This window comes from Pyrus communis, chromosome 10 (assembly GCF_041283825.1).
Source record: "Pyrus communis isolate YQ-2024b chromosome 10, ASM4128382v1, whole genome shotgun sequence".
Classification (NCBI taxonomy): domain Eukaryota; kingdom Viridiplantae; phylum Streptophyta; class Magnoliopsida; order Rosales; family Rosaceae; genus Pyrus; species Pyrus communis.
This window is the reverse complement of record NC_142574.1, coordinates 23,777,885-23,802,500: the sequence shown is the minus strand read 5'-3', so window position 1 is coordinate 23,802,500 and position 24,616 is coordinate 23,777,885. Positions and strand designations below refer to the sequence as shown.

General features: G+C 38.5%; 3 protein-coding genes across 5 annotated transcripts; 2 read left to right on the top strand and 1 right to left on the bottom strand.

Annotated features, from left to right (window-relative positions):
* The first annotated feature begins 1,883 nt into the window (after positions 1 to 1,883).
* LOC137728737 (transcription factor UNE12) lies at positions 1,884 to 6,026 on the top strand. Of its 2 annotated transcripts, XM_068467490.2 has the most exons (7): positions 1,884 to 2,432; positions 3,220 to 3,339; positions 3,487 to 3,552; positions 4,476 to 4,541; positions 5,128 to 5,205; positions 5,288 to 5,532; positions 5,701 to 6,026. In XM_068467490.2, the coding sequence occupies exons 1-6, from the start codon at positions 2,097 to 2,099 to the stop codon at positions 5,516 to 5,518; spliced, it is 897 nt and encodes a 298-aa protein (XP_068323591.2). In that variant the 5' UTR covers positions 1,884 to 2,096; the 3' UTR covers positions 5,519 to 5,532; positions 5,701 to 6,026. The 2 variants fall into 2 exon arrangements, with proteins under 2 accessions (XP_068323591.2, XP_068323590.2); XM_068467489.2 differs by having other exon boundaries at positions 1,885 to 2,432; positions 5,288 to 6,026.
* A 13,603-nt stretch (positions 6,027 to 19,629) lies between these two features.
* Positions 19,630 to 22,131, top strand: LOC137729192 (protein OSB1, mitochondrial). Of its 2 annotated transcripts, none has more exons than XM_068468047.2 (5): positions 19,630 to 20,066; positions 20,740 to 20,878; positions 20,965 to 21,049; positions 21,132 to 21,241; positions 21,783 to 22,131. In XM_068468047.2, exons 1-5 carry the CDS (start codon positions 19,717 to 19,719, stop codon positions 21,969 to 21,971), a joined length of 873 nt encoding a protein of 290 aa, XP_068324148.2. In that variant the 5' UTR covers positions 19,630 to 19,716; the 3' UTR covers positions 21,972 to 22,131. The 2 variants fall into 2 exon arrangements, with proteins under 2 accessions (XP_068324148.2, XP_088534658.1); XM_088678532.1 differs by having other exon boundaries at positions 20,965 to 21,053; positions 21,136 to 21,241.
* A 171-nt stretch (positions 22,132 to 22,302) lies between these two features.
* Positions 22,303 to 23,447, bottom strand: LOC137729193 (auxin-induced protein IAA4). Its single transcript, XM_068468049.2, has 3 exons — positions 23,105 to 23,447; positions 22,741 to 22,998; positions 22,303 to 22,630 (listed from the first exon to the last, which is right to left on the bottom strand). The coding sequence occupies exons 1-3, from the start codon at positions 23,290 to 23,292 to the stop codon at positions 22,555 to 22,557; spliced, it is 522 nt and encodes a 173-aa protein (XP_068324150.2). The 5' UTR covers positions 23,293 to 23,447; the 3' UTR covers positions 22,303 to 22,554.
* Between the last annotated feature and the right edge of the window lie 1,169 nt (positions 23,448 to 24,616).

The window sequence follows — 24,616 nt, the reverse complement described above, 5'->3', positions numbered from 1 at the left end:
CAACTTTCGCATCATTTCTTCCAAAAAATTCCATTCAAGGCGGTCATACGCCTTACTGATGTCAAGTTTTAGTGCCATAATTCCATTCCACCCAGACGTACGTTTATGCATATAATGAGCAATCTCCGCAGCCACAATAATATTATTGGAAATAAGCCTCCCCGGAACAAACATGCTTTGGGAATGCGATATAATCTAACGAATAATACATTTCAATCTATTCATTAGTACCTTGGCTACAATCTTATATAATACATTGCATAAACTGATAGGCTGAAGATCTTTAGATCTTTAACCTTCGGAATTGAAGTCATGTGTGTAAAATTCACTTTCCTAAGCATCCTCCCTGACTGCTGTAACTGTAAGGACCTAACTCCATTACAGATGTCGACACCAACTGGTGTTAAAACCGTCCGGACCCGGAGCCTTTGTAGGGTGCATTTGAAAAATGGCAGACTTGATTTCCTCATCCGTTTCAGGTTGCGTAAGATCCTCATTCATTTCAGGTGTGACTTTAGGCGCAATATTCTTAACTAGTGTGGCCATATTCTCTTCCCCATTTGTATTAAATAACCTCGAGAAATAATCCACCACAACATTCTCCATTCCTGGTTTATCATCATGCCAATCACCCTTCTCATCCTGAAGCCCATACAAAAGTTTTTTCTTTGTCTCCGATTAGCCTTTTGATGGAAATATCTCGTGTTACGATCATCCGATTTCAACCAATTTTCCTTTGAGCGTTGCCGCCAAAACATTTCTTCTTGTTCAAGTAACATATTGAGCTTACGCATTAACTCTTTTTTCTGCCCTATTATGATCCGATGTGGTTTTATTTAAATGAAATACCTTGAATTTCGAAAACCGGTCCATCCAAACTTGGTTTGCCATTGCCTGACCTTGTCTGACCTTAATGCCCATCCCTAATAGTAAACCAAGTAAATTTATTGCCAACAAAACCAAGGTCATTTAAATTACATCTTAGTACATTATCTTGAAAACTCTTCATTTGAGATGTTCTTCGAGGGTTGCCTCCTTCCTGTTCGCTAGCTTGTAGAATCTCATTAAAGTTGCCCAAGCATAACCAAGGTTTGTCTCTATTTTCCCGCAACGCATCTAACAGTTGCTAAGATTTGTACCCATCACGAACTGCTAGAAAACCATAGAAACATGTGATCCGCCAGTAATCAACGTCTCCTATTCCGCCCACATCCAAGTATACATGGTTTTGAGAATACGATTGTAAATTCAAATCGATCTCGTCCTTCCAAAGCACACCTAACCCACCTGATCGACCTGAGACCTCTGCTTGCCACTGTAAAGCTTCCATCAAAATTCAACTTCTTTCTAAGTTTTTCTATCTGAGCAACATTACTTTTTGTCTCACATAGAAAAACAATTATGGGATCTTTGCTTGATATTAACCGTTGTAGCGCTTGAACTGCACGAAGGTTCCCAAGCCCCCTGCAGTTCCACCTGAGGCAACTCATTGTGGCCGACGAAGCTGATCACCGTCAACCACTGCCGTTAAAACATCTAAACTAGCAGAACTTCTGATTTTACGTCTCAGGGAGACACCTCTAAATAACTTCCCGTCCTCTCTACCTTGTTTTCCCCCTACTTCACCATTTGGTCCAAGAAACAATCAAATTTAACAAAGAAATACAGTCCATAATTCTAAGATGTTGGGCCTGCATATGATGGGGCTTCACTTAACATTGGGCGGCAAAATAGTTGCCCGCCAAGAACCAACGAAAAAACCCAACCAGCAAAATCAAACATAAAGGTCAAATAATACAATGGTACAGAAAGGTAAATTTTGCAAAAAGCAGCCCCTTTTACAGAAATGCAACATTTTTAACCAGATAAAGCCACCATCACCTTTTGTCTCTGCGCTCACTCCGTGTCCGAGCAGGCAAAAAAACAAAAGCTCAAAGCAAAAAATTCAAAAGCTCTCTCAAAGCCCAAAGCTCAAAGCTTTCCTTTTCCATTTCTCTCTGTTGCATGTAGCTGCTCTCTTCATAAACCCTAACTCGCTTCCCACCGACTCACCTCGACTCGGCCTTACTCGCTCACTACCTCCTTCTTTTCCTCCCATGGCCAACAACCCCTCGGAGGCCCAGGCCGACGATTTCCTCGAGCAAATTCTCGGCCTTCAGAACTTCGCTTCAGCCGATGCTAATTTGGCGCGAAGCGATGGGGGTTTGGCCGGAGGTCAAGTGTCTCAGGCGTCGATGATGCTGCAGCTGAACTCCGGCAACGGCTCAGGCCACATAGGCGGCGGCGGTGGGGGGTTCCATGGAGGGGTGTTTCCGTTGGGGTTGAGCTTGGAGCAGGGGAAAGCTGGGTTTTTGAAGCACGAGGAGGCTTCTGGGAGCGGGAAGCGGTTCCAAGACGACGTCGTTGATAGTCGAGGCTCATCTGTGAAAAATGTAAGTTTTGTTTGGGTTTTTTTTTTTTTTTTTTTTTTTTTTTTTTGGTTAATTCGAAAGTTTAACACTTCATATGATTTAATTATAAAGTTAATCAATTTTTTTAATTAACTATTTCATTTGCTTGCTTAATAAGCAAGAAGACAAAGGAATGGAAACAAGGAAAATTGGAAACTTATAAGAAATGGGGTTTTGATTGATTGGGTGAGAGTGAAGTAGTGCTATCTGACAAGAAGCAAGTTACAAGAGGATGCTTCTGGGTTACTTGAGAGAAATTGGTGCTAAATGGCTGGCCAGAATCAAACAGAAAAATCACAATTTTTTGGCATAAAAACCGATTATCCTTAAGCATTCTGATGTCAGAGAAGATGGAAGCATGTTAAAAGTGATGGGTTTGCTTGTGATTTTAGAGAGAGAGAGAGAGAGAGAGAGAGAGAGAGTATCTAACTGTGGTGATTAAATGTTTTATACTTTATGTAATACTGTTTCTCAATTGAGTACAATTCCGGCAGGCCTTCGAAACCTTAAGACCAAGAATAATATTTCTGCTTTCCTCGTAAGATGTTGGATTATGGAAACAGAAGTTCGTGACTAATCTTTAACTATGTATGTATAAGTATGATGTTTGGTTATGGAAATTCGGAACTTGGATAGGCCAGCTTATTTTATTGAAAATGTTTGATGTAATTTACCTTTTGGGTTTTGCGGTGTTGTGCGTTGTTGAGGAACTAGCCCACTTTCTTTCGTTACAACTGGCCTTAGTCATATAAACCATATCGTTTTACAGGTTTTCCATGGCCAACCAATCTCAAATACAGTTGCTGCAGCACCGCATCCACCAGCAATGCGACCAAGGGTGCGAGCTAGAAGAGGACAAGCCACAGATCCACACAGCATTGCCGAGCGGGTAAGTTTGCTATAGTTTACACACACACAAAATTCCTTGGAAATGTTCTGAAACTATGTTTTAATTTTAATTTTGTACCTTTTATTTTCCTTTCCCTCCTTTATGATTATTGTGGAATTATTCTTGATTCGCACCTTTTCTGTGCAGTTGCGCCGAGAAAGAATAGCAGAAAGAATCAGAGCATTGCAGGAACTAGTTCCTAGCGTCAATAAGGTCAGTGACACTCCTTTCATGTCATGTTTTTCATTTCACACTAACTAGAAACATGTTTTATGTAGTATGAAGGGAAGGAAGGATTCCCTTGTTCTACAAGTTGATAAAAGTTGTGCACAAGCTATCCTAGTAAAACTTGAATTGTTACCAATTTGATAATATGTTAAATCATTTAAGAGAATACCCCTTTGGAAACCCGGGTAATAAATCCAACTTAGATGTAGTGAATATGGTGGTCTTGTTCAGAAAGTTCAGAGACATGTACTTTACCTTGAGTGTTGTTCTGACGTGTTGAATGACAAAATTGGGGACTGAATCCTTCTTAAGTTTATAGAAATATTCACCTCTTTTCAGCTATCAGTTTTTCTTAAAATAATTTCTTCTGCAACTTACTAAGCTGTCGCAAATGTTGCATGCATTCGAAGAAATTTTATGGATGTATAAATTACATGTTGTGACTGTCGTTAGAAACATAATGAAAGAGATGGTATGCATGTGGAAATAGTGCTTACAGAACTGACCTTATATTATGATTCCTCCAACTCAGAGGATAGTTTTATTTGTGTAAAAATAGTTTGGTCTCTGGGACTATGAAGTTAAGAAATTGAATATGTTGTCCGCAATAAAATGTTACGACTGGTTGCTTCATTGCCTAATAGTTTGGGTGATTGAGAATTACTGTTCATAAGTTAAAGTTCAGGAATTCAATAGAGCTTGTTAATCCACACAATGGTTTCTTGTGACATTTTTAGTGATTATACATACATTTTTTAATGATAACATACTAATGACATTCCAGAAGCTGGTTATCTGACAAATGCTGTAGCAAAATAATTTCAATGCTGTTGCTTTATGGATTTGCATATTGTTACGGCTTCTTGAGACCTCATCATCTGTATTCTATGTACTTATGTTTTGTGCAGACGGATAGAGCTGCCATGCTTGATGAGATAATGGATTACGTGAAGTTCCTAAGGCTCCAAGTAAAGGTAGAGTTGTTTCAAGTTTAATGCATGTATTCTTTTTCACGTACATGATAGAATTCCTAATTACTCAATCCTCTCATCTTTGTCTGTTTTACATTCAATTTTTTACTGAAACCTTTTTGTACTTATTATGGTCATTAATTTTTAAGCGATTGTTATTCCATAAAGGCTTACTTTCCTTTGATATTAACATTTTCTGATAAACTGGTAGAAAATCCACATGATTGAGCATAGTAAAGAAAAAAACTGAATACTTTCCATAGACATTTGTTGTGCAATCAAATACTGGAAGTTAGTTCCTCTTTTTGAGGGTGGGTTTCAGATTTCCTAATGTTCATACAAGTGTGTTGTTTTCTTTGGTAAGATATCGAATCAAATTATTGTTGTTATATTGAACAACACAACGAAAGGATAGATTTCATTTTTTTTATTTTGATCTGTTTGACCAATTATTTAGGACCCAAACAAACGACCATTCTGATTTGTTAGGCGTGCGGGCATAGAGTGGAAGTAGGTCTTCTTATGATAATGAAAGAAGTGTAGGTTTTTTGTTCTTTTCTTATTAATGCTTCTGTCATATCCTTTACAGGTTTTGAGCATGAGTAGATTGGGCGGAGCTGGTGCTGTGGCACCACTTGTAACGGACATTCCACTATCTTCTGTTGAGGTAATAGATGATAACATTTTATATTTCCTAGGGTCTGTTTTCTATCTTCTTATAACCAAACATGGTCCTGATCTAATGGCAGGAAGAAGGTGGCGAAGGTGGTAGAAACCAACCGGCATGGGATAAGTGGTCTAATGATGGCACAGAACGACAAGTAGCTAAGCTTATGGAAGAAAACGTTGGGGCTGCAATGCAGTTCCTCCAATCAAAGGCTCTCTGCATCATGCCCATCTCACTGGCCTCAGCAATTTACCACACGCAATCACCAGACACCTCTAGCGTTGTCAAGCCTGAAATGAACCCTCCTTCCTAAGACCCCAGAAAATGGTAGGTATGCATTCCCGCGGTCCCACCCGAAAACTCACTAGATGCTCTTGGGTCCCACTCCCATATTGGTCGTTTTCCAACCTGCCATATCTTAAGCTTCAAATTGCATTCAAAGTCAGATGCCATAGTTGTTGAAAAGCCTTTTGCTTTCAACTTTTGTCAAAACAGGGATCGATGTCAATGCTCTCAAAAAACAGAGCTGGCCCTCCATGTCTTGCCAGCTTCAAGTCAAAAGGAGAGGAATTGTCAAAGATCACTTGATATGCTCTGCTTTTTTGCATCAATGGTGGGAGTAGTGGAAAATGATGGAAAGCCCTTTTGTAGTGGAGGTTCTCTTGTTGTTTTTGCTTAGTGGGTTGTGGGACCTACCTAATAAAAGGATTTAGATGAGTATATATGAACATTATTGTTTTTTTTTTCCTTCCTATGTATGTTTAGAGGAATGTAATATAAAGGTTGGATAAAGAATAAATAATAGTTGTTTAGTTTGAAAATTCTGGGTGTTAGCCATGTGAAACAGGAACGTTAAAGTGACAGCATATGGAACCTAACATGTGATGTGTGTTTTAATTTTTATAGCGTGCCGTGTTTGATAATAAGGTGTGAGATACGGCCACCTTAGCGTTTCTTTTGTGCAAGTCCAACAGAAAAGTAATTAGACTTATTTTTCAATTCTTCCGAATCATCATTTGAGGATTAATCATTGAGAGAGAGAACCCAACGGTAGCCTTGAGTTATTACTTTTTGCAATCAAACCATCAAGTCAAGTATTATTGTTAAAGTTTGGCATTGCAGCACAATAAGGTGCCTTCGAAGTCTAAATCTCGTTTTGAAGAGTGCTTTTAAAATGGTTGAAAGAACTTTTGATGAAATTGTTCAGAAAGTTTAAAAATAGAAAGAAAGAGAATAAGAACTAGTAGTCCCTCTTATTCGATTCGATTTCTTGTTTTTTTGGTATTTTATTAACGATTCTAAGGGGAATTTTGTACTTTTCCGATTCCTTACGTCTAAGTAAACGCCAGCAAAAGTTAAGGAACGAATGATTTCCTTACCCATATTAAACGCAAAGAACTTAAGATTTAAAATGATTCCAATTCCTATTTCTTAACATAAAATTTGGCAAACTTTGAAAACGCAATGTTAAAGTGGGACACGAAAATATAATTTAGGGTGCAAGTTAGGTCGAAATTAAGGACTAGTAGACATTCAAGCTCATTATATTGGTAGAGAGCAGGTCCTCCGGGATTATTGCCTACGTATCCAAATAATCTTGTATTTAGAGGCGACCCAAATAATGTATTAGTACTACGGTCTACTGGTATTCCTCTTCACTCGCAAGTGAGAGGTCTTAAGTTTGATTCTCGCCAAATGCGAATTTGAACCACATTATTATTAGCCCCTTGTAAGGCTTAGCCCGTCCCCAGACTTTTGAAGACTGTCCATTCTATGGAGAAACAACCATCGATGGAAGAGTGAGTCCAGGTAGGTGGAGTTCCCGTCTCGTACCTCTCAAGGAAGAGTGATTCCTGGCAATATACTCCAAAAAATAATAGTAATAATAAATAAATAAATAAATAAATAAAATCTGGGACGCGCAGTTGAAATTAGGTTAAATATTTGTTCCTCAATTCAATTCTAACCTAATATTTGTGATCACATTTGTTTTAACCAGTGTCCTAGTTGAATCAAATTTAGTTTCTTCATCTATTTAATTACTTCTAGTTTCGATTATGTTTTTGTTGTTTCATCTGTTTTGGTTGCATTGATATTCAAAGTGTTCGAATTATTTGAGATTCCTTGAGACCGCTATTGCGTGATGTTTTTTGCAGTGTTAACTGAAACTCATGATTCAGTTTAAATGTCTTATCTATTATATTTGTTGGTGATCGATTCATTATTTTATTTTTAATTATTGATTGAAACCCGAGATAAGTACAGTGGGCTATACGTAATTTTCTGCAGAACCGGTTTCGGCCACCATGAAAGGTGGCGATACTGCTACTAAAGGAACTCGCTTCAACACACTATGCCAGTCCTTTGGAGCACCCTCCAAATCCGATCATCTGTCTCATCACTCGAATATCAAAATTATCACCAAGAGTGCAATCACATGCTCTCACAATTGACAATCTTCCTGACACTTTATTGGTTGAAATCTTTCGCCAACTTCCTCGGGATTCTTCTGGTCGATGCAAGTGTGTGTCAAAGCGTTGGTTCACTCTCATCCGGGATCCTTTTCTATGCCTCAGCAGACAGCAGGAAGAAGAATTCATGTTTCTTACCTTGAATAAAGATTTTAAGCCGCAGGGAATTGAATATTTTGTCATGTCTCATCATTCTGCCAAATTCAAGACGCGCAGGCTTCGTATGGATTTCCTTCCTGGCTTTCACTCAAAGTATAAGAGACCGGTTTGAGATATTAGGGACGCATGATGACTTATTTTTGTGCTGCATTTGATTTTATCAATCGGCTAATTACTACAAATGGATTTGAAAGAAGAAGAGGACAGTTGCAAATGGTGTTTGGTACACAAGATTTTGTTCGACCACATGGATTTGGCCATATCTCTAAGCCAGCACTGGGGGAATCGAATTATGCCAGTAGCTGTCCACCCAAATAATGAGGATGTCTTGTATCTACGTGTGAAACCTAGTCATGTTCAACACTCGTACGAGAGTGTTAGAGATAGTTAGGAAGAACAGCAGTTCACAAGCCTTCCAAGTTTTGCTCCCATGGCTGCCAACATCCATACCTAAACTAGAGGAGCACAATCTGACCAGAAAGAAAAGGAAATTGAAGAAAAACAAAGTACGTAGAGAGTAGCATACCATCTCCGGAGTATATTAATTGGGGTCGGCCGGGCTTCTCTGCCGATATGAAGTGTGTAGTTTAGTACTTTTTCCTAAAATTTGACTTTGGTTTTTTCTTTACTACAAAAAGAATAATTGATTCTTTGCGAAACAAGAGTAATGTCATTTATATCATATTTTTATACCACATTTTTATACCACCTTAGATGGCATCTGATGTGGACAGTCTAAAGTGGTATGAAAATATGGTACAAAAACATGGTATGAATAACATTATTCGAGATTCTTTAATTGTTGGGGTATAAGAGAATATTATGGAGCACATAAAGGATTTGCAATTCTTGTAATAGCAATGTTGAGTTTTCAATTTACACAATTGAGTTCTTCATTTTCCTTTTTTTGGTTATTAGTGAATTGATTTGTTCTTCCAAATGTTAGTGACTGGGAATTGATTGATTTTCAGTAATAATATAAGCAGTGGCCGGAAATCATATACCAAACACAAAACTGGAATTCATCATCAATATGGTTGTGGATGCACGATGTATCACAAATGTAGTCGCATGAAAAAATTTACGTACATTCCAATTCCAAAAATTCAATTATATGAAAAAAAAAGTTCGAATAAGTGGGTATATAAGTAAGTGGCCAAAAAATGACCCGTAACTTTAATCGTGCATGTTGGTTTCGTGGGTGGTGAATGGGAGACCACATCCAAAATCATATCTCCAATCCGCAGACCGTACCTGCTCATCTCCACAGCCCAAGACACATAAACAACTAACCTACCCCATCCTTTATTTGTCATGCTAACCTGTCCACTTTTGATCTCAACCCTCTCTCACACCAATTTCAACCTAGGTGTCGTACTCAAGAACCTCTCATCTCATAGAAGTAGGAGGTAGGGTCCACAACATAAGAAGGTCTCATCTCTATTATAAAAGTTCTTTAGATCAAATATAATCTTCTTAAAAAATTTCTTCGTGTAATTCTTGTGTGGATTCAAGTCATTAATTATGGCACTTCTTCTTTGGCTTGAAAGAAGGGGAAGAAACTTATAAAGAACGTGTGTGCTTTGAATTTCGAAAACTCAAACATGGTAAAAAACTCACTTATGTGCCATGTTTTGGTTGTGGCACCAGACCCTAAAGTACGAGAGATTTTTCAATGTGCCCGGAATACAGGGTAGTACGTCCCTGGCCTCGGAGATGTAGATAATTATTATTGACGAGGAGAGCCAACCAATGCTTGGACGTGGATTTTCATCGAACAATGCATTTCCAAGGGAGAAGACAAAGACTTTTAACCAGTACTAGTAAAACGTTAGGAAGATCAAAGGTTTTCTTCACAAGCGTATTCGCCACCTTTCATGGTGACATAAGGCATCTGATGGTATTCTTTACAAACGTCAGGGAGATCATTAAAGGCATCTGATGGTATTCTTTGCACTAATTTTGACACTTTACAAGTGTATTCGCCACCCTTCTGTTGGTTGATTAAGGTCTAAACTGTCATTTCATTGTTTGTAGCAAGTTGTTAGTTTGAGTAATTAGAGTTGTTAGTGATCAAGGGCTGAGATTAGATCAATTTGTAGTAGGCTCAAATGTGAGCAAGTATCAAGATCTCATAGGGTCTTGTAATGAATGGTTGGATGAGCTCTAGGCTCTCCTAGATTCTCTCCCACTCTAACGGTTATGTAAATGTTGATTGTGATGAAATGAGCACACGCAGAAGAGCATTCTAACTTTCTCTGAAATTCAGAGCACTCTCTTTCTCTAAATCTTCTTCCTCTCTGTATTAAATTGCTACAAATACACCATCAAATAGTTCAGATTCTAACATGGTATTAAGAGTCTAGGTTCAATTTCGGACTGGGCGTTGATTTATGTGAAATTGTGCTAGAGAATCCAATGAGAAAACTTTCAATTTCATTCTGATTCAAGTTGAAATGGTTGGGTCTGGAAGCAGCGATTTACGAGCTCCCGTTTTTTATGGAATGGAGTTCGAGTTTTGGAAGGTGAGAATGGTCACCATTTTCAAATCATATGGGATTTGGAAACTGGTAGACAAATGGATTGTTGCTCCAGAGTCGAAGAAGAAGAGGGAAAAAGGGAAAAGAAAGAAGGAGAAAGGCGAGGAAGACTCATCCTCATCGGATGATGATGAAGGAGACGAAGATGTGTTTATCGCTCACATGGAGGATCAATTCATGAAAGATGCTAAAGCACTGGGAATTATTCAAAGTGCAGTTTCTAAGGAGATATTCCCTCGGATTGTGAATCAAGAGACATCCAAGGGTTCCTGGGATCTACTCCAAGAGGAATTTCGTGGCGATGAACAGGCAAGGTCTATCAAACTTCAAAGCTTACGTCGTGAATTTGAGTATATGAGGATGAAAGAAAATGAATCTCTATCTGTCTATCTTACTAGACTGTTTGAATTAATTAATCAAATGAAATCTTATGGTGAGAACCTTACTCATCAAAGAAAAGTTCAAAAGGTTTTGATTAGTTTGTCTAGTAAATATGATCCAATCTATGTTGTGATTGACAAAACTTCTTATTTGAATACTGTGACTGTACAAGAGGTAGTTGGATCTCTTAAGATCTATGAACTTAGGCATAGTAGACATGATGATGATGATGCAAGCTCTGGGCATGCATTCTCTAGCATGAGTCTTGGGTCAAAACCACATAATAGGTTATTGGCTAAGGGAAATCACAATAAGGGAAAGAAGAATTGGAAGTCTAAGCATAAGAAATGGGAAAACAAAACTCACAAGACTGCGACAGTGTGTGAGATTACTGAAGGTATCAAACAAAAGTGCAAAATCTGTGATAAAGCTCACTTGGAGAGTGTTGGTTTAAGGGAAAACCTAAATGCCATAACTGCAACAGATTTGGACATGTAGTGAAATATTGCCATCAGCCCAAGAAAACTTATACTGCAAACTATTTGAACCATGTTCAGGACAATGCAATGATGTTTTATGCTTGTTATAAGGCCTCTGTGCAAGAAAGCAGCGGTGTTTGGTATCTAGACAATGGTTGCAATAACCATATGACTAGTACTGAATCACTACTTATCAACATTGATAAGAGCATAAGGTGCAAGGTGAAAATGGGCACATAAGACCTAGTTAATTCAATTGGTAAATGGACTCTGGTAGTGGAGACTAAGAGATGAACAAGGTTCATACCAGAAGTCATGATTGTACCTGGCTTAGATGAGAACTTTCTCAGTGTGGGTCAAATGGTTGAACATAGGTATTGGCTGGTATTTGGTGATTTCATGGCTTGCATATTTGGTGACAGAGAACTGCAAGATCATGTTGCCACTGTGAAAATGAAGGGCAATAGATGTTTTCCTCTAATGTTTGAATATGTGGATCACGTTGTAGCAAATACAGCAACTATTGAAGGAAATACATGGAATTGGCACAGAAGATTTAGGCATTTGAACTATGACAGTTTGAGATTGCTGCAAGAAAGGTGCATAGTGTATGGTCTGCCCTACGTAAAGGAATATAATTAGGTGTAAGAAGGGTGTGCTACTGGAAAGGCTCACAGAGAAGCCTTCAACAAAGAACAAAGATGGAAGGCAACATTTCCACTAGAACTTGTACACACAGATGTGTGTGGACCCATGAGTGAGACTCTTGGTGGCAGCAAATACTTCCTTACCTTCATCAATGACAAGTCAATGATGTGCTGGGTCTATTTCTTGAAGTATAAGTATGAGGTATTCAGAATTTTTAAAATGTTCAAGGCTATGGTTGAACTACAAACTAGTCACAAGTTGAAGAAGCTCAGAAGTGACTGGGGAAGAGAGTATATATCTCTGGAATTTGAGAAGTTTTGTGAAGATATTGGTATTGAAAAGCAACTCATTGTTGTTTATTGTAACATCTCACATTGCCCAAAGGAGTGGATCATGTAAGCCTTATATGTATATTCTCATTTATACCTAGCACGAGGCCTTTTGGGAGCTCACTAGCTTCGGTTTTCGTAGGAACTCCGAAGTTAAGTGAGTTCGCGCGAGAGCAATCACAGAATAGGTGACCCACTGGGAAGTTCTCGTGTGAGTTCCTAGAAACAAAACAGTGAGGGTGTGGTCGGGGCCCAAATCGGATAATATCGTGCTACGATGAAGTCGAGCTCAGGAGGTGGTGAGAGCCCGGGCCAGGATGTGACAATTTGGTATCAGAGCCAAACCCTAATCGAGTGTGCCGACGAGGATATCGAACCCCTAAGAATGGTAGATTGTAATATCCCACATCGCCCAGGGGAGTGGATCCTATAAGCCTTATATATATATTCTCATCTCTACCTAGCACGAGACCTTTTAGGAGCTCATTGGCTTTGGGTTCTGTAGAAACTCCGAAGTTAAGCGAGCTCGCGCGAGATCAATTTCAAGATGGGTGATCCACTGGGAAGTTCTCATGTGAGTTACCAGAAACAAAATCGTGAGGGTGTGGTCAGGACCCAAAGCGGACAATATCGTGCTACGGTGGAGTTGAGCCCGGGATGTGGTAGGGGCCCAGGCCAAGATATGAAAATGCATGTCTCAAATCATAACTTGTATATATAATAATCATTAGTGAATGTCCGATAACCCTTAGGCCCCATCCCAACTCCCTTATCTCTGAGCAGACAGTCAGAGGAAAATACACTTCATACCCCATGCTAGCTACCCGTCCATGTGTTAATAGCCAGAGGAAACACACTACAAGCCCTATGCCTGTAATACCCCAAAAAATTTAAATATATGAATTGGATATTCATAATTATGAATATGTGAAAAGAATTGAGAATTTATATTAATTCATAAAAGTTTAGTTTTAAATTAAACTAGTTACGAGGTTTAAAGTTTGGACATTAATTATTTAAAATACGTAGACCTTTCGAGGTCACAATTTATATTTTTGAATAGAGCTCGACCTCACGAACATGTGGGTGCAAACCGTTCGTGAAACGGAGTTATAATGAAGAAGATATAAACGAGCAAAAAAAGGGTGAAATGGTCATTTGACCAATTTCTGGAAGACTCTAAATCTTCTGGAGCAGATAGGAGTGGAGCCACGTGGCGAGTTGTGAGAGAAGGAATTGGGCACGGCCCAATCAGAAAAGAATGAAAGGAGGGAAATGAGGAGGGGGGAAAAGGAGAGAAGGAAACGGGGTCTCCTCTTTGAACCGCATGTCCCGGTCTAAGATACCAAGGTCCGACGCCAATTTCGGCGTTTTTCTGGCGAGTTGGACATTGCCACCTCCTTCACTCGACTTAGTGACTCTCCTTCTTCCAATTTCAACTTAAAATATTAGGGAATTGGCTTTGATTTAGTGTAACCCGGACTGGTGGATGTGATGGGTTTGTGTCTTCGATTCCCCAATTCTGAAACAATTCCATCAAATTACTATCACCAATAGACTCCTCTAGAGGTCTGGAACAAAACCCAAACAATTGTAGGGGCGGCGGAGCACCGGAGGTGACGAATCGAGGCCACCCATTTATAGGGTTTATGGCGGATTCAAGGCAAATTGGAGCATTTCCAGGCCAAATTGGACTTGGCCACAGGTATAAAGTTTGCTCTAATCTTTGAGATCTTCATTTTTGTAAAATTTGGGAATTTTTAGAAATAGTTGAATTTTCAGGCGAGGCCATTGGCGGCGACGGGTGCGGCAGCGCACGGCTAAGGAGCCGACATTGTGTTTTTATGCGAATTTCATTATTCTAATTATACTTTTGAGACCTAACTACCGTGGTTTGAATATTAATATGATTGTGGTATATGTTGGATTAAATGAATATATTTGGTTTTGGTTTGAATTTTTGGAAATGTAAATTACGAATGGCTTGATCCCTGTTTAGGGTACGTAGACAGTCTAACGAGACGTTAGATGCAGTCATACAATAAGTGAGATTAAATAAACAAGACAAAGCTTTGATTGAGAAATTGAACTAAGTAAGAAGTTTGGAATTTTATTACAAAAGGGAAATCTTATGTTTTGTATATTTAAATTCTAGTTATAAATTGTGTGAACGTTTAATAAATCAAATAGGAGAATTGAATTGGGCCTATCATTGGAACTATTTCCCAAAAATAAATATTTTGGGGCCAAGGCGTGACAATGCCAACACCAAACCGTCACCCAGGACGGACCAGAATCTATCCATACATCCTGTAGTAGAATAAGGACCACTAGGTAAATACAACATCATTGAACATACATATATTGAAAAGCAACTTCATAGTATAAAGTCATTCATCATCTATATTATTAAAAGGTGTTCTAAACATGTTCTAAATATCATATCATCATCCATCAGATATTCTATAAGAACACGGGTTATAGGAAAAATTGTAATAATTCAAATTAGTCTCAGTAAACATGTTATCTCATAAAACGTTTCATTAAATAGTCATCAAATTATGCTTTTCATGTATGCATTTCTACTATCAAAACATGCATTTTTAGAAGGGGTCCACTCACAATACTTAGCTGCCGAAGAGCCACGCAACTAACGAAGACGGAGACGCCACAATTAATTGCCCCTAAGCACATAAAGGGTACATTTAGTCAAACTCTACTCAAATGATTGAATTTGGGAAAAAGGACTTCAGAAACGGGTTCTTGAAGTCGAAATTAGCCTAGGTAGGGTCCCACACGAAACCCAAAAAGTCAACGGTCAAAGTCAATGGGTCACGGGTTCAGGTCGGACCGGGTCAATCAGGTCTAGGCTTGGATCCGGGTTTAGGGTTAATGGGTTTAAGGGGAATATCGGGATTGGAGTGTGTCATTTATTCTCCCCAGTAAAATGGCATTGCTAAGAGGAAGAATCGAACCATTGTAGAGATGGTAAGAACCATGCTCTATGAAAAGAAGCTACCACTCAAGTTCTGGGGTGAAGCAGTTTACACTGATATCTACCTACTTAATAGGTGTCCTACAAAAGCATTGGAGAACAAGACTCCCTTTGAAGAGTTTTGTGGTAGAAAACCAAGAGTAAAGCACTTGAGAATTTTTGGTTCCATGTGCTACACTCATGTGCCAACTCAGTTAAGGCAGAAACTGGATGAAACTGGACAAAAATTTGTATTTGTTGGATATGGGACAAGAGAGAAGGGCTATAGAGTGTATGATCTGAAAAGTAACAAGATCATTGTTTCCAGAAGTGTCATTTTTGATGAAGATGCAGTGCTCAATTGGGAGAATATGGAGACAGTGCATATCCCTTTGCCCTATTCAGAAGCTAATGAAGGTGCAAGAATAAATGAGATTGAAAATGGTGTATGTGAGGACTCTAACATTGGTTCTTCTGAGTCAAACTGTCCAAACACAGGTGATAAGTGTGTTACTAGTGTACACAGTGATGTTTCTAAGGAAGTAGAGAAATTTGAATGAAGTGTTTGCTCAGTGTAAACTTAGCGTCATTGACCCTGAAAACTATAATGAAGTTTCTCAAGATCAAGCTTGGAAAAAAGCAATGGATGATGAGATCTCCATGATTGAGAAGAATGGTACTTGGAAATTGGTTGATAGACCAAGTGATAAACCCATTGTTGGAGTAAAGTGGATTTTTAAGACCAAGCTAAATCTGGATGGCACTATACATAAACACAAGGCAAGATTAGTTGCCAAAGGTTACACTCAAAAGCCTGGAATCGATTTCGATGAAACTTTTGCACCAGTGGCTAGATTGGACACTATAAGGACTCTTATTGCTTTGGCAGCACAGAAATGGTGGAAAATATTCCAGTTAGATGTGAAGTCTGCTTTTCTAAATGGGATCCTTGAAGAAAAAGTGTACATAGATCAACCAAATGGGTATCTTGTCAAAGGGAAAAGAACACAAGGTATACAAGCTAAAGAAAGCCTTGTATGGATTGAAGCAAGCTCCCAAAGCTTGGTATAGCAATATTGACACCAACTTGGTGCAGTGTGGGTTTACAAAGAGTCCAAGTGAAGCTACTCTATATGTGAAGTATAAGGAAGGACAAGGAACTTTAATTGTTTCAATCTACGTGGATGACATTGTCTACACTGGAAGTTGTTCATAGATGATTAAAGATTTCAAATGTGACATGATGAGTAAGTATGAAATGATAGACTTAAGACTGTTGCATCATTTCCTGGGAATTGGAGTTATTCAACAAGAAGGGAGCATATTCATTAATCAAAAGAAATATGCATTGAGTTTGATTGACAAGTTTGGATTGAAGAATTGCAAAATTTGTCTCAATTCCTCTACCTCCCACTTGATAAGCTAAGAAAATATGATGGGAGTGAGGCTGCATATAAGGAATTGTATAGAATAATTGTTGGCAACCTTCTGCATTTGACAGCGATAAGGCCTGATATCATGTACTCAGCCTGTGTACTTGCCAAATACATGCATTGTATCTCCACCAAGCATCTTAGCACTGCCAAGAGGATCCTGAGATATGTACAAGGAATAGTGGATTATGGAATCAAGTATAAGAAAGGAAATGCAGCCTTGCTTATAGGTTTCTATGACAGTGACTGGAGTGGGGATGAAAATGACATGAAATCCACATCAAGTTATGTTTTTAGCTTTGGCAATGGTGTTCTCTCTTGGGCCTCTGTAAAGTAACAAAGTGTTGCACTCTCAACTGTAGAAGTTGAGTATATGAGTGCTTCTGAAGCTACTACTCAAGCCATATGGCTGAGATTTGTGCCGCATGATTTTGGTGAAGAACTGATTGAACCAACCCCCTTGATGTGTGACAACACATCTGCAATTGCAATGTCAAAGAACCCTGTATTTCATCAGAGGTCTAAACATATCAAGAGGAAATTCCATTTCATCAGGGATGCAATCCAAGAAGGAATTAATTGATTTACAATTCTGCAGAAATGAGGAGCAATTGGCAGACATCTTCACCAAGGCGTTTGCTAAAGACAAATTTTGTGCTTTGAGGGACAAGCTTGGAGTAATTTCAGTCAAGACCTTAGAAGGGAGTGTTGGTTGATTAAGGTCTAAACTGTCATTTCATTGTTTGTAGCAAGTTGTTAGTTTGAGTAATTAGAGTTGTTAGTGATCAAGGGCTGAGATTAGATCAATTTGTAGTAGGCTCAAATGTGAGCAAGTGTCAAGATCTCATAGGGTCTTGTAATGAATGGTTGGATGAGCTCATAGGCTCTCCTAGATTCTCTCCCACTCTAACGGTTATGTAAATGCTGATGTGATGAAATGAGCACACGCAGAAGAGCATTCTAGCTCTCTCTGAAATTCTAAGCACTCTCTCTCTCTCTATCTCTTCACTCTCTCTCTCTCTCTCTCTCTCTCTCTCTAAATCTTCTTCCTCTCTGTATTAAATTGCTGCAAATATACCATCAAATAGTTCAGATTCTAACACCTTCATGGTTACAGAAACCAAATCTGCGGAGCGAAGATTGAAGAAAGGAATTTGGGCTGTGTTGTTTGCTTGGCCGAAGTTTTATATGCAGTAAGTAATAGGAAAGAATCAAGTAAGAATCCCAACGCAAACAAAACTGGAAGTAGATAATCCTAACCCTAGTAGTTGAATTTTTAGGGCAAGCAAACAAAACTGGATGTTTCTTATTCCCCATTGTATTTCTTTTTTATATAAGAAGTTTCTTATGTGGGCTATATATTGTCTCTGCAGAATAGCTAGTTATACGTATATCTGCCAACCACTTGAATTCCAGTCATCCTTGCTTCGATTCAAAGCAGCTGCAGAGCTATACTTCAACGATTTCGCGTGCAGATCTTTTCTGAACTGGTGAATGGAAAGATTCAGTTGTACCATGCTCGCCAAACATTAATTTCGATGACACTTTTCATGGCTTTGCTTTCAATGGACTGTTGTATTGGTCGACTAGTTCCGGCTTTCTTATCGGGTTGGATCTGTTTAACAACAACGCCGGTACTACTACTACTAGTACTATAGGTACTGTTGTTGAGGACGACAAGCATTGTCATTTTCTTAACTTGATTCCTTTAGCAGGAAAGGACCATAAATTCAACGAGCGCATAAGCGTATCCCATGTTTCCTCTAGGTAAACTGGCTTCAGAAGATAAATTGGTTAGTGATGTACTACGCAGATGGAGCTTGTACGAGATTAAGCTGCTAGCTCTCGGCCCGAATAATGCAGATATCATCTACCTAACTGTGAAGGGATACAATCTCATCATGTACTGCAACATTCGTACAAGAGCGGTAAAGATAACTAATACTACAAGTTCAACTGGTGCTGTTATTAACTGTAGGAGTGTAAAAACCTTCCCATTTACGCTCCCATGGCTGCCCACAGTCATAACTTAACTAGTGGTGGAGTAGGTATATATCGACTGACCGGACCACAATTTTCTTTTAGTTTCTCCTTTTCTGCTTATGAATGATTTATTTTATTTGATTTGTTCTTCAAATTTATCAGCTGACTTGACATTTGATTTTGAGGATTATGATGGCACTTGATTTGATTAAAACCCTAATTTCCACTCAAGAAATATTCATCAAGATCAAGATGGAAGAGAGTATTTTTACTTACCGGCACATTAATGTCGTTAAATCAATTTAAATTTGAAAACAATGTAGCAATCCAACTGTAACTAGTGCTTATTGTCAATTTAAGGCATCAATCAAAAATGCTCTGGCCCTGACCTGACTCAAGACCAATTGTTCGTCTTGACATTGTAAAGAAGAAACAAATAGAGTAAATTGGAAAAAAACAATACTATTACTATGTCACTTGAGTTTTCAATATTTTTTTTTTTTTTTTAAATTGTAATGCTATGAATTTCACATGTAAGGAAAAGCTAAATAATCGTCATACCAAACTAGACGGTCAGTTCTGCATAGTCAATATCCGGTTTTTATCAACATCAAGATTGGGTGCATGGTAATGGTAAGATTTTTTAGTGTGTCAGAAACAAAGCACATACGACAAATATCATTATACAAGTAGAGAGATATTTTTAAAAAATAAAAAATAAAAAATAACAAAAAGCCTTCTTCCACTTATATAATAATATTTAATGTACCATCCCTATTCGTGGCACGTTAAAAATTCTCTCATGATATTGGTATGATAAACTGAAACTCGTAAACATGTAGAATCAATGATTCATTATAATGGGGAAGGGCTAAAATGCACTTCAGCAGACGACCAATAATATAAGGTTATACGATTGTATCATGGACACTAAGCCCATGACATTTCCATTTTTAGTTTGGGCCCGGTCCAAGAGGAGTTTGAGTTCATGCGGCACAAAACCTTCCGATAATCCTTTGAAAAGTTTAGATGAAACGTAGTCCAAGTCTTAGTAGCATTATCCGGCAACGGCGGAGTTTGGCGCCTTTCCTCCCCCAAGAAACCACCGAGAGCAATGGCGTTGGAGCGAGCAATTCCGGCAGCAACAAGCGCAACCTTCCTCGCAAACCCCCAAGTTCCCACCTTTTTCCCATCCACCAACCACTTGGCCTTCGCACGGCGCCGTTTCAATCTCAAATGCTCGATGGAGTACAGTAGAGACCAGTACAACGGCAACGGGAGCAGCATTCAGGTGCCGATAGCGTACTCTAGACCGGCGGAGGTTCAGTGGAAGAAGGAGCTGTGCAATACGGTGCACCTCATCGGCGTCGTCGGTCTTCCCGTCGAAATTAAGCACCTCCCCTCCGGAAAGGTCCTCGCTTGGACCCGCCTCGCCGTTAAGAAGTCCGCCACCGACACCTCTTGGTAATAATTCTTAAATTTATCTATTTTTCGGGTTTATTCATATTTTACAGTTGATGGTATCCCTTCAAGATTTTAAATTTTGATGATTGATGCTTAGTTGTTTCACTTTGATGCTTTCAATTAGTGTGGTTTTGCTCTGATTTAATCATATTTTTTGTTAGAGACAATGGAAACGTTAAATAGTTATTTCGCATCACAAAGTTCTTCGCAAAATATGCACAAATAGAACTGGTTACAAAGTTTTAAACAAACACAAAACTTGGTAGACACTAAACAGACAATGAATCGTATATAAACCCCAGTCTTGGGGTGCCGTTATTGTTTGTAAAGTTTTTAACCGTTTCTAATTGCGCATATTTTTTGTTAGAGACAATGTGAAACGTTAAATAGTTGTTTTGCATCACAAAGTTCTTCGCAAAATATGCACAAATAGAATTGGTTACAAAGTTTTAAACAAAAACAAAACTTGGTAGACACTAAACAGACAATGAATCGTATATAAACCCTAGTTTTGGGGGCCGTTATTGTTTGTAAAGTTTTTAACCGTTTCTAATTGCGCATATTTTCGAAGATTTTCAGGTAATCCAACTTTAGTAAAATTGTAAATGCTACTGTGGGTATAAGGACCGTAGGAGACATTTAAATATGAAAATTGGGTTTCTTCTTCTTTCAGGATTAATCTGACATTTTGGGATGAGCTAGCACATGTTGCTTTTCAGCATGTAGAGAAAGGCCAACAAATATATGTAACGGGCCGTCTGATATCAGATTCTGTGGAAACCGATGAAGGGAAGCAGCAGACCTACTATAAGGTTTTTTGGCTTCTCGTCTTTCTAGTTGTAGTGAAGTCTTCTGTTTGTTTGTTTAGAAAATGAATTTGTCCCTAAATCTCATGCAGGTAGTTGTTCAGCAACTGAATTTTGTTGAAAAGGGCTTTTCATCGCCGGCTTTGAAAGATCACGACTCTGATTCATTTACAGCAGGCAAGTCGTACCTTCAGTAACGTGAGTTTTGATTAGAGCAGGGATAGCATTCGTTCTTATTACTGTTAATCTTTTCTTCCAGGTAGAAATCTTGGCAACAATGCTACAAAGAACACAACGGAAACCACACAAGAATTATGGCAAGCCTTCTTTGCTAATCCAGTTGAATGGTGGGATAATAGGAAGACCAAGGTACTTTATTCAATCACTATATAGGTCTGACAAGATGCATTCTTTCATTCTTGAGCGTAGGTGTGCATCCTATGCAAGGCCGGCCCTGATAAGTACCGGTTGCAGCTGTCCAGGGCCGGCCCTGATCCTCTGTGCATGCACAAATGCAAAAACGCTGCTGGTGCTGCAATGATGAGAAGAAACTGTGTTTTTTTATTTGGCCCTACATTAAATGCATGAAGATTTTTCCCCACCTAAAATATCAAACCAAATTTTGAAATTACAGTGCCTAAAAACTAGCATTATACTACAAAATAGAAAGAAAACTATAATGGATGAGATGTGATGATATGTTATACACTGTCTCTAGACATGTCGAGAATCAATGTTGAAATAGAAATGGTTGAATGGAATTTTAAGATTTGTTATTCATGCTTGGTGAATGCCATATGTGCACCTGTAAAATTTTCATTTCATGTCATCTGCTGTTTGTTCAGATTTCCGATAAGAATATGTGAACAAACTCACGCATGTTTATTCGGTTTTGTTTTATGATTTTCAGAGGAACCCAAAATATCCCGATTTTAAGCATAAAGATACTGGAGAAGCCTTGTGGATTGAAGGCCGGAACAATCCGCCGTGGGTGAAGTCCCAACTTGCTATTCTGGATACAAGAATGGGGACCCTTAATGACCAAGATCATAACATGCATACAAATATATTTGCCGGTGATAGTTTTTCACCTTTCTAAGTGATTGCGGTGCTAGCTGTAGGAAACCAGAGTTCAAGGACTAATTTGTGTATAGTCTATCAATTTTTGGTGGAGATACTGAACAATTCGGCTTTGTTTCTATAGTTTGTATCCTAGGTTTGCAATTTATATGATATGCTGGTGATTTGTTTACTCTTCATCCTTCTGGAACTTGGCAATAACATTACAATTTCGATTTTTGGCATCGGACATCATACGAGTTTAATTACAGGAACACCAGAAAGCATCGATCTAACGATAACGATGGAATAACGGTACAGTAGAGCTCAAACAATTAATGAAAATTGCCATTAACGAAAAGTCTGAAAAGTGGAGCTCAAACAATTATATATATATATATATATATATAATATTATTAGGACAAATGGAACATTTCACCCTCTCTGTACAATTTGGATCTCAGCTAAGTTTCTTGTTCCAGTACCTTAATTGTTCTTTAAGCAAACATCGAAAAAATGAAAATGTATTCTCTGAGCTACATGTATCTGTGTATTTTCCTGTAGTTTTAAGGAGTTTTAAGTGTCTCCTTAATGTATATATTCATCCGTCTTACTGCATGCCTTCAGAAACAAGTACTCAATCCTCTGGCTTCAGATCCCTTCATGATTCTCAGCCTTTTGCAGGAAGAAACAAACATACTGCAACCAAAACAAAAGAAGAGTCATTAGATGCGAGTTTTTTCAGAGATCGAACGGATTATCTGAATACCGATAAGAAATAGAGATTTAATCGAAAAGAGTGAACTTACTTCCATGGCACATCTCCAACAAGCATCCAGTCACCGTCTTTGTCTTCATAAGTCGGAGCAAAATCAGATCCATTAATATTGGCTAGGTTGAACATTTTCTCTAAGGCCTTGATGAGTTCCGGGTAGCTATTGTAAACCTTGAGATCAATCTTCCTCAGATAAGGAGCTCCGTCGACACTTACTTTCACGTACGCCTCTCGCAGTTGCAGACTGTTTTTCCTGTAAGATCTGATTGGAGGCCACCCTACTACCTGTGTCCTGCACACATTTATTCAATCATAAATTAGCAACATAACCAGTTAACTAAACCTTCATAATCATTTATTAACATAAAACTCATAGTCCATATATGAACATTGCTTACTTGGTGGGAGGGGCATCTATGAGATTAGAACTTGTACTGCACTCCTCAGCCGCTGAATCCGGCGAAGCCCTCTTGTTATTCTTGGCTATAGGAGGAGACGTTGCTGCTTTTTTGTTCTCATGCTCTTCAGAGCTTCCAGGCAACCCTAATCTTAGCTCAGTTGCCTTGAAATTTAGCTGGTCTTCCATCTTAATCACTTTGCTAAATAAACCCTAATGCTTTTGCAGATTGCAGACTGATTTGCAGAAGCATAATAGATAAACAGAAAGGTGTGTTTAGTGTTTGTTGTGAGAGATTTTGAACGTTTCAGTCAGGTGGAGTTGAAGTATGATTTGTTTTCCTTGAGGTGGAAGATGTGATGGCACTCAAAACTTTTATAGGATGTGTTGTGTGAATATTGTGAGACAGATAATATAAAATCTTAGGTGATTTTTATCCTTTCATGGTGCATGGCAGCATGAGATTCACTCATTATTTGATAAATGGTAATATCACATGCTTGTCCCCCACGCGTTAGTTCAGTGACCAACCACCACAGGTGGACAATTGGACATACCGGAATTTCAAAGCGGGGCCTACGCGCTCTACCGTCGATTACTTGATTTGTAATATTGCTATACAAACCACTTTCGTAAATAACATTCCGTACCACATCTCTAAAAAAAGTGAAATTTGAAGAACAGATTTTGCTCCCTCTCCACTCTTCTTTTTATTTCAGTTATTGGATTGAATAAATAAATTAAAAGAGTTGAAAAATATAAACAAGAGAATAAGTGATGAAGAAGAAAACGTGAGTGAATACTACTCAGTTTGTTCATGAGTTGTTTTTAAAACTAATATTTGATAAACTTGTTTATACGTAAATATTTGACTATAAATTGTTAATGCATTTGAGACCTAACACATGTTTGCTATAAGTTTCTCCCTTCGCGTAAACGACCTAAACATATCTCCTCATTTTATTATAATTTCGATATGCAAAATCATTTCTTTTATTGATTGGTTGTGGGTGGTGTGATTGAGTTCTTGATTTAGGTTAGACAAGTGAAGATATGGATGCTACTCACATGAGGAACACCGTGCAGTTTGGTGCCTGATTTAAGGGGACAAGGGAGGGACAACCATTGCCGATGCTATTGAAGACCGTGGACCAATAATGGACGGCTGTGATCGGCAGTTAGGGTAGGCTTTGGAACTGTTCATACAGCGCCCTTGGATCAGAAGGATGGAGCGGAAGAAAACAGCCCATGTGACTACCATACGGTCCCACGTGGCTGTTGTGCATTGGGTAGGCATGGCCATGTGGGCTGAGATAAGTGGGACCGGAGATTTAATTGGCTGTGTTACATGACATGTGGGATTCCATGTGGTATGGTCAGCTTACCTTTCCCGTTCACTCTTTGCCTTACCCCCTAAACACAGGTGTTACATTACGTGTTATTATATAAGTAGTGAAAATTTTTTATATTTTAATTTATTAATATTTTAACATAAGTATCTCATCATTTGTAT

Coding starts and splice junctions, on each gene's coding strand:
- LOC137728737 (XM_068467490.2), top strand. CDS start 2,097: ATGGCCAACAACCCCTCGGAGGCCCAGGCCGACGATTTCCTCGAGCAA. Junction 3,340..3,486: donor CACACAGCATTGCCGAGCGG/GTAAGTTTGCTA, acceptor TTTTCTGTGCAG/TTGCGCCGAGAAAGAATAGC. Junction 3,553..4,475: donor TAGTTCCTAGCGTCAATAAG/GTCAGTGACACT, acceptor TGTTTTGTGCAG/ACGGATAGAGCTGCCATGCT.
- LOC137729192 (XM_068468047.2), top strand. CDS start 19,717: ATGGCGTTGGAGCGAGCAATTCCGGCAGCAACAAGCGCAACCTTCCTC. Junction 20,879..20,964: donor AGCAGCAGACCTACTATAAG/GTTTTTTGGCTT, acceptor AATCTCATGCAG/GTAGTTGTTCAGCAACTGAA. Junction 21,050..21,131: donor CTCTGATTCATTTACAGCAG/GCAAGTCGTACC, acceptor CTTTTCTTCCAG/GTAGAAATCTTGGCAACAAT.
- LOC137729193 (XM_068468049.2), bottom strand. CDS start 23,292: ATGGAAGACCAGCTAAATTTCAAGGCAACTGAGCTAAGATTAGGGTTG. Junction 22,999..23,104: donor ATAGATGCCCCTCCCACCAA/GTAAGCAATGTT, acceptor AAATGTGTGCAG/GACACAGGTAGTAGGGTGGC. Junction 22,631..22,740: donor GTTGGAGATGTGCCATGGAA/GTAAGTTCACTC, acceptor TTTTGGTTGCAG/TATGTTTGTTTCTTCCTGCA.